A 16,718-nucleotide genomic window follows, 5' to 3' on the forward strand; every position below is an offset into this window, starting at 1 on the left:
TTCCTGTCCTTGAACATCTGTGGACTTGATGCTCAAGCACTGTTCTAAAATGAAATGCTGGGAGAGGAAGAGAAAAGGAAGGCAAAAACTCTTGAAATATTTTTCCCTAACTTATCTGCCATCATAATATGTTGGAGAGACAGGCAGCCTTCATAGAGGAGGTGATAACTGAGCTGGCTCTTGAAGGCCTGAGTTGGAGTTTGCTAGGCAGAGGAACTGGAAGGACAGGCCAAGAAAAGGGAATGAGGCATATTCACAAAACGGGGCAGAACACAGCGAGCGTGTCTGGTAGGGAAATCTGAAGGGCCACAAGAAGTTAGTTTGTGTCATATCATGCAGTTTAGACTTTATTCTCTAGATAGTGGGGAGCACCACAGAGGTTCTCACAGAAGCGATTAAAATGTTGAGATCTATTTAACTGTAGCCACAACAGAGGATGCACTTGAGAGGAAAATGAATAATCACACATGTTAAACCATAAGGTGGCCCTTCTGGGAGGTCTCTTAAGGTTCAGAGGGAGCAAAGAGAAAAATAAAAAAACATATGGGGAGATACCAGAGACCATGAGAAAGGAAGTCCCAAGAGGCTGAGCACCAGAGTTCTTTCTCACTCGGAGCTGGAAGTGCCCTAGGACGAGGTGACGAGAAGATGTATGAGATCCGGTGCCAATTCCACCAGAGAGGACCCCAGGATATTGGGTATGTTTCTACACAGTGCCAACCTCTCTTAAAAGAGCCTGGAAGTGGCCAGGCACGGTGGCTCACGCCTGTAATCCCAGCACTTTGGGAGGCTGAGGCCAGGAGTTGGAGACCAGCAGTCAAGGCCAGTCTGGCCAACATGGCAAAATCCCGCCTCTACTAAGTATACAAAAAAATTGGCCAGGCGCAATGGCTCACAACTGTAATCCCAGCACTTTGGGAGGCCAAGGCGGGTGGATCACCTGAGGTCAGGAGTTCAAGACCAGCCTGGCCAACATGGTGAAACCCTGTCTCTACTAAAAATGCAAAAATTAGCCAAGCCTGGTGGTGTGCGCCTGTAATATCAGCTACTTAGGAGGCTGAGGCAGGAAAATTGCTTGAACCTGGGACGTGGAGGTTGCACTGAGCTGAGGTCACGCCATTGCACTCCGGCCTGGGCAACAAGAGTGAAACTCCATCTCCGTCTCAAAAAAAAAAAAAAAAGAGGAGCCTGGAAGCAACTTTCAGAGATAGTGGGCCAGTAATGCAGGGTTTAGCTTTCGAAAATGTAAGATGGGTTTAAGCAAAGAAAGCCACTTCTGGCTTAAAGGAGAAGAAATGTAGGGGACTGGGGTGAGGGGAATGGAGCATGAAGGGAAGGGGAAAACGCCAGATGGAGAGTAGACAGAGATGCCTATTTTGAGGGGCAGCTATCTCAGATGAGACATGAGCCTGTAATAACAGGAGTCCTGAAGATGAGAGAGACAATATTCAAGTCATAAGGGTTACCATTATATTAAAGTGTTAAGAACTGAGCAAGGGTATTTTTAATATTTAATAATGGAAATTTAAGTGCCCATTTTACAAATGTGAACATGGAAATCCAGGGAAGACTAAAAGGAAAAAGTAAGTAACAAAGCCCAATTCTAAGCCAAGTACTGTATGTCTAATACCAAAGCCCCAACTGTTCTCGGCTCACACCACACCATTTGCTCCAAGGAAGTGCAAGAACTCAGAGATCCCATATTTCTCAGAGTGTACTATGGGACTCTGTCGTGCCTGTTTTCCTGAAGGTAATAGTAAATGAAAGGGGAGGCTAGCCACAGAGCAGTTTCCTTGAGCAATGCAACAATTTGTTCCAGGAAAAGGAAATGGTACAATAGCTTTGTGTGTTCAAAAAGAAGGCTTGCTCTGGAAAACAAGGCAATTAAGAAAACAGGACTCACTTAACAATATTTACTGAGTACCTACTATGTGTCAGGTATAGTACTAGAAGGAGGGAGAGATTGATGAATAAAACACAAAGTTCCTATTCCATACTGTGTACAACTTGATGAACCATCCTTATTATTATGATAGTATAATCTTCTATCTTGGCTGATTATACATTATCCCCGATGGAGGTTTTATTTAAAAAACAAAACAAAAAAAACATGAAGTCAAAAGTGGTGTGAAGATTCTGATTTACTAGGTCTAAAATGGGGTCCATGAATCTCTATTGTTTTAAAGTTTCTGAAGCACAGTTAACTGAGAGAACTAGACCTCAAGAGGTATCTCCATCTTTTTAATTAAGGTATCTCCATCTTTTTAATACATGTATTTATATTAACATGAGTTGTTTGCTTCTTTTACATGTGTTTAGTTTTACCACAGGACCAGGCACAAACTTAAAGTGTGTCTTTTTTTAAAGATTTGTTTTTTGTAAGTGGTAAAAAGGTAAATTATTCAAGTAAATTAACTCAAAGGCAAAGGAATTATAAAGTAAAAAAGAAGGAGGCCGAGGTGGGCAGATCACCTGAGGTCAAGAGTTTGAGACCAGCCTGGCCAACATGACAAAACCCCATCTCTACCAAAAATACAAAAATTAGCAGGGTATGGTGGCACATGCCTGTAATCCCAGTTACTCAGGAGGCTGAGGCAGGAGAATGGCTTGAACCTGGGAGGCAGAGGCTGCAGTGAGCTGAGATCGCACCATTGCACTCCAGCCTACGTGACGGCGAGACTCCATCTCAAAAAAAAAGTAAAAAGATTTATCTCTTCTGGCCATGAGGGCAATTTAACCTAAGTAAAACCACAAGTCACATGTTATGGTTAAGTATATATTCTATTCTTGTGCAAACCACATATGAACCTATTAGGTTTATCATACTGGTATTAAGTATAGTTTTAGATTAATTAGGTAGCACTGTAAACCTAAGAATCAGTTAAGAAGTCTGTTTCTGGGGCACAGATTTAGATGTCAGGTGCGGTAACCTCTAGCAGGAGACACACTTGTAAGGATGAGAAAGCAGGAAAAAGCCTTTTGGAATCCTAGGAACCAACAGCCACATTTTGAGGCAGACACAACTGAAACATTATGAGCCACTTGATGGACCCCATGAACAAGAAGTGCTTTGTTCTTTGTCCATGATTCACATTTGCCTTTTTGCTTTGACAACCAGGAGGCTCAAAACCAAATATATGGCCCATATCAAGCCACTCTACTGGAACCCTGCTTCATCTTATTAGTATTTTCCTTCCCTTATCATCTTTCGGCTCCTTAATGCTTACATTTATGTCATCTGCTTCTATGTGTCTACGTCATTTGCCTTAAATCAGTTTTGGTGCAAAGCAAGGTGAAAATTATTAAAGAATGAGTCAAGTAATCAAAGTACTTCAAACCTCGTAAGCTCTCTAGACAATTTATACATTCTCTCTCGCTTTTCTTTGGATTAAAATTCTCTTTAGGGAAATCTATTCTTAATTTTTTTGGTATGAATTCTTGTATAGTCATGGTTAAATTGTAACACTGCTAATAAACTAATTTCAAGCTTAGAAATTACAGTATCATTTGACGAAAATTATTATATGAGACCCAGCATCTTCCCTTAAGAGCTATGTACAAGCCTCTTGAATCTTCAATTTCCTTTGTATGATAATTATTTATGTTTTAAAAATTGTAAGAATAACGTGGTAATTGCATAGAGTTTGGAAAATAGAGAAAAGAATAAATAATTAAAATGAAAAGAATACATGATCTGTTTACATTTCACTGTTATCTTACTATTGCTCTCTCTCATGCTGTAATCACTCACCCAAATAACGTAGGGGGAAATGTTGATTGCAATATTTCATTTTACCTAACCTTCCTCTCCCTTGTCAGAAGCTCTTCCATAGACACTCAAAAATACACAAATTCCATCTTTTTCAGTCACAATCACATTCTCACAGACACAGTCCCTGTTTCTACCCGAATGAGATGCAGTAAGGAATTCGTAAATTCAATGAGTGTTACAATCAATGAGTGTTATAATCAGATTCCTTATTGCATCTCAGTCAGGTAGAAATGGGGACTGTCTGTGAGAATGTGATTGTGCACGAAAAAGGGAATCTACTTGAATAATTGATCCTATCTTTAAAAGTTGTTCATGTCTTTGTTTTCCAGTCATTTCTATCTATAAACTCACCTACCTTATCCAAATGTTACCTTTTTTGCCTCACTTAAGTCATTCTTCCCTATGCCTATAGAAAAAGTCACTGTTTTTCCTTATGTGGCATCAAAATAGGTTCTCTCTAAACTACCCCCAAAACTTCATTTAAACACAAAAACCTTCCTCCAAATCAACTGATCTATACCCAAGAGATTCATCTACAAAAAAGCACGTGCCATTGTGAGTTGATGTTTCTCTAGCTATATGTGGTGACCCTCATTCTTCCATCTCGTTCTTGGTTTCCAAACACTTAATTCACAGGCAAAAGGTGGTATGAGACAATAACTGAGGCCAAAACTAAAGAGAAATATATTTCTGTGATTCAATGACAGATTTCATTACCGTAAGGAAGTAATTACATATGGTTTATGAGGTATAATTATTTTGAGATTTAAACTAGCCTACACTTTTAGAAAAATTATCTTTGGATTTCTTCCACATCTGTCTATTCAGAGAGTGAAACAACAGAAGTAGGCTAACATGAAAAGATTTCCACACACTTGTTACTAAGTAGAAAGCTACATGGCATATGTGACCAAAACGTAGTATTTCTGCCATGAAGTATTAATAAAAAATAAACAATGCAATAATCTTTCCTTACTAAGAAATAGATCAAAGAAGGTCTACTCAAATATTCTTAACAGAACAACCAAGCACCATGAAATAATATTCTCATGTAAAAGATGTGGAAACAACATTTGAGATGTCTCTGTCTTGATAATTCACTCTATGGCAAACATCTTGAGTATTACCTTGCAAGTCTGAATCATTTGACTTTGGGCTGCTTCTTGCTCGTCGCTCTGTTTTCTTAATTCCGGGACCACCACCGCTGCCGCCTCCGCCACTTCCACCGCTGTGGCCCTTCCCGTAGCCATTGTATACCGTTGTGCAGCTGCTTTTGTAGATAGAAGACGGAGGGCTGTTGAGGCGGTTCTGGCGATCGATCTGGCGGTCTTTCAGTTTTTTGTGCGGAGGCTTGCTGTACTGGTCTTCTCGGGTGATGTAGCTTGACATTCCATAAAGTGGTATAATTTCTAAAACGGATGATTATGATAAACCCAAACTCAGTTTACATTTTCAGTAATAAATTATTAAATGGTCAAATGATCTGGCTCCTGAAGAAGTCTAAAGTATAAAAGAAGTCTAAAATATTACTAAACAGAGTATAATACATTTTTTTTTAAGAAAATACTGCCGGACGTGGTGGCTCACGCCTGTAAGCACTTTGGGAGGCCTAGGTGGACAGACTGTCTGAGTTTGGGAGTTCGAAACTAGCCTGGGCAACATGGTGAAACCCCATCTCTACTAAAAATACAAAACATTAGCCAGGCGTGGTGGTGGGCACCTATAATCCCAGCTACTGGGGAGGCTGAGGCAGGAGAATCGCTTGAACCCGGGAGGCGGAGATTGCAGCGAACTGAGATTGCACCACTGCACTCCAGCCTGGGCGGCAGAGCAAGACTCTGCCTCAAAAAGAAAAAGAAAAAAGAAAATGCCATATACATGATATACATTTAAAGCATTCCCATTTGTTTCTAATCAATCAAGGAATAATCAATCATTAAAAATTATACTGTGCATTCAGAAAATTTCCTGTATTACAGAGAATACTGAAGACAAGGTTGTTATCCCTAAAGAGTTCATATTCTAGTTGAATTTATAACTGGCTTTGATTTTTGCCTTTCAATATGTTTTCAGTAGTTGCAATACATGAAAAAGTTAGAACAAATAAAATACTCCCATTAAACATGTACTTAGAATCAAGCCACTTTAAAAGTCTACTTATCCCTGTAGACAGAATAGTATTTCTACTGGAAAGTATATTCCAGTCAAAGTTTAAATTATTTGTGGCATTCAAAAGAGGCAACATTTTAACAAATTTAACTAAGATAATGAGATGACATATTTCCATTTAAAATAATCAAAGCTCACAGAATCGGGGGAAACGTTCAAGGAGGAAGTATAAGGGTTAAGAAAAGCCATCTCTGAAATCTGGTGCCAAACGTAATAAGCTGTGGTCTCAAACTTCTCTTTTGGAGTAATCGAAGGCAAGACAAATGTAGAACGTCATGTGACTTTACTACGCACATTTTAAAGTGGCTCAAAAGAAAACAGAAGCCTGCAAACAATCTTATGACCTCAAGGGGAAAACTTCATGTTAAATTTAAATTTTTAAATCAGTTCAAAATTATTTTCAGGTATCAGTAAAAATGACAATGCGTAACACAAAGATTGGGTCCTTACATCTTCATAAGAAACAAGGGTCACCTCATCTATGGAGTGACAATATAAATTACCATCCAAATCTGAACGCTTCTGACAGTGAGAAGGGAGGAATATCAATAATTTCTTCAAGGCAAGAGACCTAAACTAGGACTGTCACAGGCACAACAGAAATGTATGGTTACCCTGCATAATTTAACAAAACTGCTGTCTCAATTACTCAACGGTAAAGCTCCACTGTTTCTTACTGTTAACATAGCTAAAGGAAGATTTGTTTTTTTAACAAGTTGTTTGGTGAAAAATCAAATCTTCATGAGAGAACCAGTTTGCACTAGAGAATGTGTCAAAACAAATATAATCCTATTCAGACAGTACGTATCCAAATAAACAACGTGAAAATATACCAGAAGGACAGTAAATGTTCTAAATGCCACGATGCATTACACATGAGATTTAACATATTCACCGCAGGCACTAATCATCTCTTCAGATATGGTGAAAACTTTTAAACTCTTATAGTTTAGAAAATTAATATTTAAATTGCTTTTAGGTATGCACACTAAAGAACTAAGGTTAAAGAACATATAAATGGCTTTTTTATAAAGGGAAGGGATTTTGGTTTACCGCTTTAATGCGAAATCAACGAAGGCATTTTTATTTGTATACATTATTGCTCTGTGTTATTTTAATGGAATTAGACCCAAATACACCATAAAATGAAGAGACTACAATTGTGCTTAACTCTAATGATTTAAATCATACCGTTGTCTTGCCTAAAATTGCAAAGGACAGCATTTACAAAACAGTAACTATGTGGCATCCTACTAACAGACTGCTAAAATAAGGCAAGTCAGACATACACCAGCAGGCAGTGAGTCAGTCACCAAGGACTTTCATGTCATCAGAGCTCAGATCCAGCCAGAAAGCTCTGAGAAACACTCAATTATTTAATGCATATTGTGTCAAAGCACTGAATACATTTAAAAAAATTACAGCTAACTAAATTTTTTCAGTTTTTATCCAAATGTTTTCATAGTATATCCCCACTACTTAATGTTTTCTTGGTGTTATGTCGCATGGAAAAAAGATCAAATTAACAGGAAGTTATTGACGCTGCTATAAAATCAAAGTATTGATTTCATGTTTTGCTATCATCCCCTTATACCCCACTGTGAAAGTACCTGAATAATTTGAATTATGTCAAATTTCTTTGACTACTTAAAAAACAAACAAAACACACATACAGTCAAATTCTATCCCTAAGTTACAACAGTATATTTCACTTGAAATACCATCTCAAAAAAGCTTTTTCTGTGAATAAGTCATAATGTGAGATGAACAGGGAAAAATTATATATAAAAATATATATAATTATAAATTATAATTAATTATATAGAAATTATATAATTTTATATCTATATATATATAACTTAAAAGTAATAACTTGCTCAAACATTCTATGGTATAACAGGCATTGCTTCTACAATGTATCTAAACCAACATAATAAATGTCTGAAGCAGTAAAATGCTTCCCTTCATAGTCAGACTCAGAAGAAAATCACTTTGTAAAGTCCTAGAGGCTAAAGTCTAATTTTACCTTCAATTATCTGGTTTCTTAAGACTCATTTTGATAGAGAAAGCCTTTAAACTAAACCAACACCAAGGTCAAAACTTTAAAAAGATACAATGTTGGTAGTTCTGAGACTCTTTTCATATCCAGGTAAGTATTTGCCTAACAACCAGTGAAACTGTGGCTGCACTAATGGCTAGTCTTAAACTAAAAGCAGGTTCAGGAAGGCCACACCAACAGCCAGGGGATTTTTAGTTCTGCCAACATCACAACATAGAGCCTTTCAGGAAACCCAAAGGTTGCTGAGACTTCACAATCTTCAAACATTGGAAATGGGGCACAAAACACCTTTCAATTTCCCTTTAACTGGTAGATCATATGGATCCCAAAGCAACAATGTGCCACAGTTTTACCTCAGGCCACTCTCACATAAAAACATGCTTTCAGGACATGGGAACAATGTCACATTGCCACTTTTCTAAAATAAAAGGTGGCTACCTTACTCCTTAATCGTGTAAGGTGGGGGTTGGGGCCGAGTTTGGGAAAACTGAAAGAAAGAAAAAGACCTAAACCCACAAAGTAATTTTTCCAAGGCACCATGCAGGACAAAGGAAGCTAGGAATTCCTCATGAGTCTTACAAACCACCTAGATCCTTTTCTACTCTGCTTATTTCACAAGAAACAAAGGGCCATCTTGAACTATTGAAATGCTGTAACCAGTTTCAAGGGCTCCTGATGCCAACGAGAATCTACTTACCTTGCTCACCATATATTGTGTGGGGAAGATGATGCTGAGGAAAAAACTGAGGTGGCATATCTCCAGGTCCGGTAACAGGTGGGTAGTAAGCCGTGTGTGAGTTATGAATAAAATGTGGATGGTGAGTCAGATAGGGAGGGAGATGATGGGTTGGAGACATGGCTGAGGGGTAGCTTGGGGGATAACACTCAGGAGACTGGGGTGTGACCACCACCCGGCGGACTCCAGTACTGTCTTCAATCACCTGAAGAAAAACACAAAAGGAAAGAACGCAGTACATATTAGCAGCCTGTGAATATAGATAGTATTAATAACTTCCACTTTAATTTTACTTTTCTCTTCCACCATAGAAAAACACAAATCATGTTGTATTCTGGTTCTCTAGTTCAACCAGTTAAATGAGCTCTAGAAGTAAGAACATGTAACTCCTAAAACGTACAAAAACAAATTATTCATCAACATCTGATTCCGATCCCATGTAACTTTTTGGAGAGACCAGTATTTGATAATAAATCTTGTTTTGCCTTAACATGTTCACTGGCTTCATCCAAGACAAGTGAATTTAATGTGTGCTTAAACTGATTTTAAGAGTGACTTTTGAATTTAACTACCAGTTCAGTGGTTTTCCAGAAGGAGGCTTTCTGTGCCACATAAGTACTTTTCCAGGGGTAGGCTTTTAGATATGCCTAGCAACATTCTGCCCCATTCCTGCTTTAATATGCACAGTTCCATCATCATCGGGACTTTAGGAAACAATGGGGGCATTAACGTCAGAAGCTATAAATGTGCACAAAAAGATTACTCAATCTAGGACTGAGGACATGGATGAAACGAGGGATTCTGACCAAAGAAAAACTTAAGTAACCCCAAATCAATATGGACACTTTTGCTCCCAAGATGTCCTGATAATGAGTGTTGTGAAAGAAGATGCTTGGAAAAGCAACCTGTTATGAAAAGCCAATCCACACTCTGTGCATTCTTTTTCCAATTCTTTGTTGCCTTTATTTTTTTTTTTAGAGATGAAATTTCACTGTGTTGCCCAGGCTGAATTGCAGTGGCTACGCACAGGTGTGATCATCATACACTACAGCCTTGAACTGGCCTCAAGTCATCTTCCTGCCTCAGCCTCCAAAATAGCTGGGACTACAGGCATGCACCGCTGTGCCCAGCTCCTCTGAATGTTTTTTAATTCATCCAAGAAAAGCAATGAAGACAGCACAATGACAATATTTATTGCCTCTGCGGCCGGCATCACTCTACCAGCTCCTATGAGCCAACAACTTTGCTGAGACACAACGAAAGGAATAACTAACACAATAGATACGATGATCAAAAGGTAAAGCTATAGGGTATAGAGAATGATAATACGAGATGGGAGCATCAGGAAAGGCTTCAGGGACCTCAAAGAATCGGCAGGGCTGGGACAGCTGAGAGATGGCCTCCGGGTCAGGGCCCTGCAAGGAAGGGGACACAGAGTAAACTGGCAGCGAGGGCCAGGCTGCCAAGGAGCCATGCCAGCTGATCTAATCAAATATGTGAGACAATCAGGCACACACTCTGACAGGAAGTTTTGTTTTTCAAAAAAAAAAAACAAAAAACAAAATCTAAAAACCCCATAAAACTGACTTTCTATATTGAAATGGATTTCTCATTATACCTCAGGAGGTTGATTATAGGCCAAAATAAAATGACTTAACATGTCTAAAACATCTTAACAACAACAAAAAACTATACTTAGCTTCATATTTTAAAAATAGTGCTTAAGTCAGATTGGCAAGTCTATCAATGTTTATGTTATATTTCAGTGTACAAAATAGGTTTAGTTTGAATGAACGGTCATTAATCCTTATGTCAAAAAAACAAGAATCTTTACATTCATTAATAAATCTATCAAAATAAATGTTTCTATTGTATTAATAGTTCATTAATAAGACAATATTACCCATTTAAAAGTAAAATTCCTAGTCAGATGCCTAGGACACAACTTTTCATGTGATCTTTAATAAATATAATCTCTTCTGGGCCTTGGCAAGCTAATCACACTAACCCCATTTATGAATGCACGGAAGCTAATTTACAAGTACATGTGAAGTGGGTGCTTAAACCATGACACTGGAAATTCTCATGCATGTATTGATAATTATCATCAAAACTTCTTTTATTTTGTCTAAAACGTGTAGCTGTATGCTGTTTGGTAACACATGCAATATAAATACGTCATGAATTTTTCCTACCATCTGACATAAACATGCATTATCCTACAGTGTCTTCTCTCCCTCCTCACCCTCTACTAGCTATTAAGAAAAAAGAAAGGTGTATTCTAGATGTTTCTCTTTCATGGAACCTTCATTCAATCCTGGAAGGACCACAGAAGTAAAGTCCTTGTTTTCTAGAGGTTTACAATCTTAATTCTTTCATTCAGTGTAAAACTTCCAATAGTCAACCAGCAACATAGACAACTGATGAAGTACAACAAGAACAGGGCTCTCACTAAATATTAAGAGGAACGCTCTGGACTTTTAAACAAGATTATTTATAATGAAAAGAATTTATTTGATCATTTTATCATATAACTTTAGACCTGTTAACAAAGTGGTTTTAAAAAAAAATTTATCAAAAAGCACTAACTTTTTGAAGTTTTTTTTTGAAGCAGCTTTTTGAAACCACAAATTGACTACACATATAAAAATTGCTTGACAGCTCCATGTTAAAGTATCTTATTCTGTGGGATTTGTAAAAGGTTTTTATTTACATGTGCATGCATAACGAAACCCTTTTAGAAACCTGTTCTTGACAAACCCAAGCCTGTCTTATCATTAAAAAGATTTATTTTAAAAAAGTGAAATACTGGCCGGGCTCAGTGGCTCACATCTGTAACCCCGGAAGTTTGGGAGGCCGAGGCGGGTGGACTGTCTGAGGTCAGGAGTTCAAGACCAGTCTGGCCAACATGGTGAAACCCCATCTCTACTAAAAATACAAAAAATTAGCCAAGTGTGGTGGCACGGGCCTGTAATATCAGCTACTCAAGAGGCTGAGGCAGGGGAATTCCTTGAACCTGGGAGGCGGAGGTTGCAGTGAGCTGACATCGCGTCACTGGGCGCCCAGCCTGGGCGACAGAGGGAGACTCCAACTTTAACTCAAAAAAAAAAAAAAAAAAAAAAAGCTGAAATATTAATTCTGAAATAGAAATATAAAAAATATGTGCCGAATATTTTTACCATTTTTCTATAACATAAATTGCAACATATTTTAGTTATCCAATTCAGCTTTGATCTACATCTAAGGAAATAACGCCTAGGTCTCCCCCAAAATAAGAAAATCTGAGGAGCAATAACAATGCACAAAATAATTGGCAACTAAGGAAACGGTGGCAATAACATTCTTTAATAAAGATGGTTTACAAATAAATATATCACTGTAGTCAAATTTAGACATCAGACAGAATTCAGTTCAAACCACCCAAGGCAAAAAAATATGCCTTCAGTCTTGGTAGCTGACTATGGAAAAGACAAATTCATTTCCTTTTGTGGTGGAGGAAATTGTGACAATGTCCAGAGGCAGACGAATCACCTGTTATTCAACTATTATTTACTGACACATACTATGTGCTAAGGGCTGGATATTCAAAGGCGAGAAAAAGTAAGTGCTCAACAGTAAGATTCATCCACACAGCCTAAGAATATAAAGAGAAAAATTAGACTAAGTCCTAGTAAGTGCTGCTAAGAAAGCAGAAGTGTGGTGACTTCAGAAATCAGAGTAAGTATTCTTCATCTAAATTCTTTCCAGCTCTATGACTCAACAGAACTGTCACTCATGTATCCTCTCCAGAGAAGCACAGAACCTTGGAAAAGATCATTATGCCAGGTTCCCAGTCTGTCACCTATCATGCGCTGACTTAGTGTGTCCCCAAATTCATATGTTGACGTTCTGATGCTCAGTACTTCAGAATGTGACTGTATTCGGAAATAGGGCCTTTTAAGTAGATAATTAAGGTGAAATGAGGTTATAGAAGTAGACTCTAATCCAAGAGTATCCATGTAAGAGGAGATTTATGAGAGATATGCACAAAGGGAACACTACATGAAGACACCAAAGGAAGATGGCTGATATGCTTGGGCTGTATCCCCACCCCAATCTCAACTTGACTTCCCATATATTGTGGGAGGGAGCAGGTGGGAGGTAACTGAATCATGAAGGCAGGTCTTTCCCATGCTGTTTCTCATGACGGTGATTTAAGTGTCATGAGATCTGATGGTTTTAAAAACAGGAGTCTCCCTGCACAACCTCTTTTTTTGCCTGCTACCATCCATGTAAGATGTGACTTGCTCCTCCTTGCCTTCCATCATGATTGTGAGGCTTCCTTAGCCACATGGAATTGTAAGTCCAATTAAACCTCTTTCCTTTGTAAATTGCCTAGTCTCAGGTATGTCATTATCAGCAGCATGAAAACAGACTAATATAGTAAATTGGTACCAGAAGAGTGGCACGTTGCTGAAAAGGTATCTGAAAATGTAGAAGCGACTTTGGAACTGGGTAACAGGCAAAGGTTGGAGCAATTTGGAGGGCTCAGAGGAAGGCAGGAAAATGTGGGAAAGTCTGGAACTCCCTGGAGACTTGAATGGCTTTGACTAAAATGCTGATAATGATATGAACAATAAGGCCCAGGCTGAGATGGTCTCAAACAGAGATGAGCAACTTGTTGGTAACTAGAGCAAAGGTGGTTCTTCTTATGTTTTAGCAAAGGGAGTGCTGGCATTCTGTCCCTGCCCTAGAGATTTGTGGGACTTTGAACTTGAAAGACATGATTTAGGGTATCTGGCGGAAGCAATCTCTAAGCAGCAGAGCATTCAAGAGGTGACTTGGGTGCTATTAAAGGCATTAAGTTTTATAAGGGAAGCAAAGTATAAAAGTTTGGAAAATTTGCAGCCTGGCAATACAATAGAAAAGAAAATCACATTTTCTGAGGAGAAATTCAAGCCTGCTGCAGAAATTTACTTAAGTAATGAGGAGCTGAATGTTAATCCCCAAAACAATGGGGAAAATGTCTCCAGGCTATGTCAGAGGTCTTCATGGCGACCCCTCTCATCACAGGCCCGGAATCCTAGGAGGATAAAATGGTTGCGTGGGCCAGGCCCAGAGTCCCCGTGCTGGGTGCAATCTAAGGACTTGGAGCCCTGCATCCCAGCCACTCCAGTCATGACTGAAAGGGGCCAAGGCACAGCTCAGGCTGTGGCTTCAGAGGGTGCAAGTCCCAAGCTATGGTAGCTTCCATGAGGTGTTGAGCCTGCAGGTACACAAAAGTCAAGAACTGAGGTTTGGGAATCTCTGCCTAGACTTCAGAGGATGTATGGAAATGCCTGGATGTCCAGGCAGAAGTTTGCTGCAGGGGTGGCACTCTCATGAAGAACCTCTGCTAGGGTAGTGTGGAAGGGAAATGTGGGGTCAGAGCCCCCCCCCACACACACACACAGAGTCCCTACTGGGGCACTGCCTAGAAGGCTACCATCCTCCAGACTCCAAAATGGTAGATCCACCAACAGCTTGCACCACAAGCCTGGAAAATCCGCAAACACTCAACACCAGCCTGTGAAAGCAGTCAGGAGTGAGGCTGTACCCTGCAAAGCCACAGGGGTGGAGCTGTCCGAGACTATGGGAACTCACCTTTTACATCAGTGTGACCTGGATATAAGACATGGAGTCAAAGGACATCATTTTGGAGCTTTAAGATTTGACTGCCCCACTGGATTTTGGACTTGCCTAGGGCCTATAGCCCCTTTGTTTGGGCCAATTTCTCCCATTTCGAATGGCCGTATTTACCTAATGCCTGTACCCTCATTGTATTTAGGAAGTAACTAACTTGCTTTTGATTTTACAGGCTCATAGGCAGATAGGTAGAAAGGACTTGCCTCGTCTCAGATGAGACCTTGGATTGTGGACTTTTGAGTTTTTTTTGTTTGTTTGTTTTTGAGATGGAGTCTGGCTCTGTCGCTTAGGTTGAGTGCAGTGCCACTATCTCAGCTCACTGCAAGCTCCGCCTCCTGGGTTCATGCCATTCTCCTGCCTCAGCCTTCCAAGTAGCTGGGACTACAGGCACCCACCACCAGGCTGGCTAATTTTTTGTATTTTTAGTAGAAATGGGTTTCACCATGTTAGCCAGGATGGTCTCGATCTCCTGACCTCATGATCTACCTGTCTTGGCCTCCCAGAGTGCTGGGATTCCAGACATGAGCCACCACGCCCGGCCAGACTTTTGAGTTAATGCTGAAATGTGTTAAGATTTTGAGGGACTGTAGAAGGCACAATTTGTTTCGAAATGTGAGGACATGAGATTTGGGAGGGGCCAGGTACATAACGATATGGTTTGGCTGTGTCCCCACCCAAATTTCATCTTGTATTTCCACATGTTGTGTGAGGGACTCAGTGGGAGGTAAGTGAATCATGGGGTCAGGTATTTCCCATGCTGTTCTTGTGATAGTGAATAAGTCTCATGGGATCTGATGGTTTTGAAAAACACGAGTCTCCTTGCACAAGCTCTTTTTCTTTTTGTCCGCTGTCAACCATGTAAGATGTGACTTGCTCTTCCTTGTCTTCTGCCATGATTGTGAGGCTTCCCAAGCCATGTGGAACTGTGAGTTTAATTAAACCTCTTTCCTATGTAAATTGCCCAATCTTGTGAATGTCTTTATCATCAGCTTGAAAATGGACAAATACAATGGCCATCTACAAGCCAAGGAGAGAAGCCTTAGAAGAAACCAACTAATCCTGCTGACACCTTGATCTTGGACTTCCAGCCTCTACATTTGTAAGAAAATAAATTTTTCTAGTGTAAACTACCCAGTCTGTGGTATTCTGTTATGGTAGCCCTACTAAACTAATACAGTCCCTCAGAATACAAAGGCTCAATCCAGCACTTTCTTCTACCTTAAGTTCTACAAGCCTTGTCTGATTTAAAACAAACAAACAAACAAAAACTCTCTTTTAAAAAGTGATGCATTTAGCCTCCATGAACAAACACTGAGCCATCTTGCTCAGCCTAATGAAGAAATTCGGCCTGATGGCAAAGAGAAGCCGAGTTGATTCTTTATCAAGTCTGTTTTATCCAGTTTAGTATATGTTTACCAAAAAACTTCTACATGCCTAGTATTCTTGCTATCCTGTAGCCTAGAAAATAAGTGGCTAGAGAATAAGGCACAAAATGTGCAATGGAGAGAATCTTTGTCTTATACTAGTGTTCTTGTAAATATGACCAAGAGAATCATTAAAACAAAATGAAACAGCCTGGGGATAACAGCAAGATGGAGAGTTCCCAGGAGCAGCACAAGACGGGAGATGGAAAAGGACATCAGTCAGTGCCTGTGGTCTGTCAGCTTCTTGACATGGGCCATCTCATTCAACTTCCCTAACACTTGAGAATTAGGTATCAGCATCCCTGCTTTAGACGAAGAAAACCAAGGCACAGCATGATTAAATTGTGCAACTAGTATGCTGCAGGACCAAGATTTTTCATACTGGTGTGTACACCAAAGTCTTCATTATTTACACAAAGTTTTCATTAATTACACAGAAGTTGTACATTGAGAAGTAAATAGGTAAACAATCAACTACCTGCTGAAAATTAGGATACCTGAGTCATTAAGAGATGTGAAAAGGATTCAAGATACAACTAATACTTATTGAATACTGCTGTACTTTAACATACTCTACCAGAAAGGAGTCAGGCAGAGTTAAGTTCCTAGAACAATACCTGATACATAATATAACAAAATCTTACTCATCAATTACTACTATTAATATTACCACTTCACTAAATCCTCCCAACAATCCCATGAGGCACATACAGTTACAGTTATCCCCATTTTAGAAATAAGAAGAATGATGCTTAGGGAAGTGAAAGTAATACACCAAAGAACACGGAATTGGGTAAAGGAGGATCAATTTTGTGTATAAGAACTAAAATGGGGCTGGGTGCGGTGGCTTACGCCTGTAATCCCAGCACTTTGGGAGGCCGAGGCGGGCAGATC

General features: G+C 39.4%; 1 protein-coding gene across 2 annotated transcripts in view; it reads right to left on the reverse strand.

Moving 5' to 3' along the window:
- The window catches only part of FNDC3B (fibronectin type III domain containing 3B), a 362,808-nt gene that overhangs the window by 144,200 nt on the left and 201,890 nt on the right, over positions 1 to 16,718 (reverse strand). For both annotated transcript variants that reach the window (XM_023213445.3, XM_023213446.2), the window contains exons 5-6: positions 8,698 to 8,941; positions 4,900 to 5,181 (exon numbers count right to left, since the gene is read on the reverse strand). In XM_023213445.3, the coding sequence (XP_023069213.1) occupies positions 4,900 to 5,181; positions 8,698 to 8,941 (526 nt within the window). The remainder of the gene's footprint in view (positions 1 to 4,899; positions 5,182 to 8,697; positions 8,942 to 16,718) is intronic.

The sequence above is a fragment of the Piliocolobus tephrosceles genome, chromosome 2, assembly GCF_002776525.5.
Source record: "Piliocolobus tephrosceles isolate RC106 chromosome 2, ASM277652v3, whole genome shotgun sequence".
NCBI lineage: Eukaryota > Metazoa > Chordata > Mammalia > Primates > Cercopithecidae > Piliocolobus > Piliocolobus tephrosceles.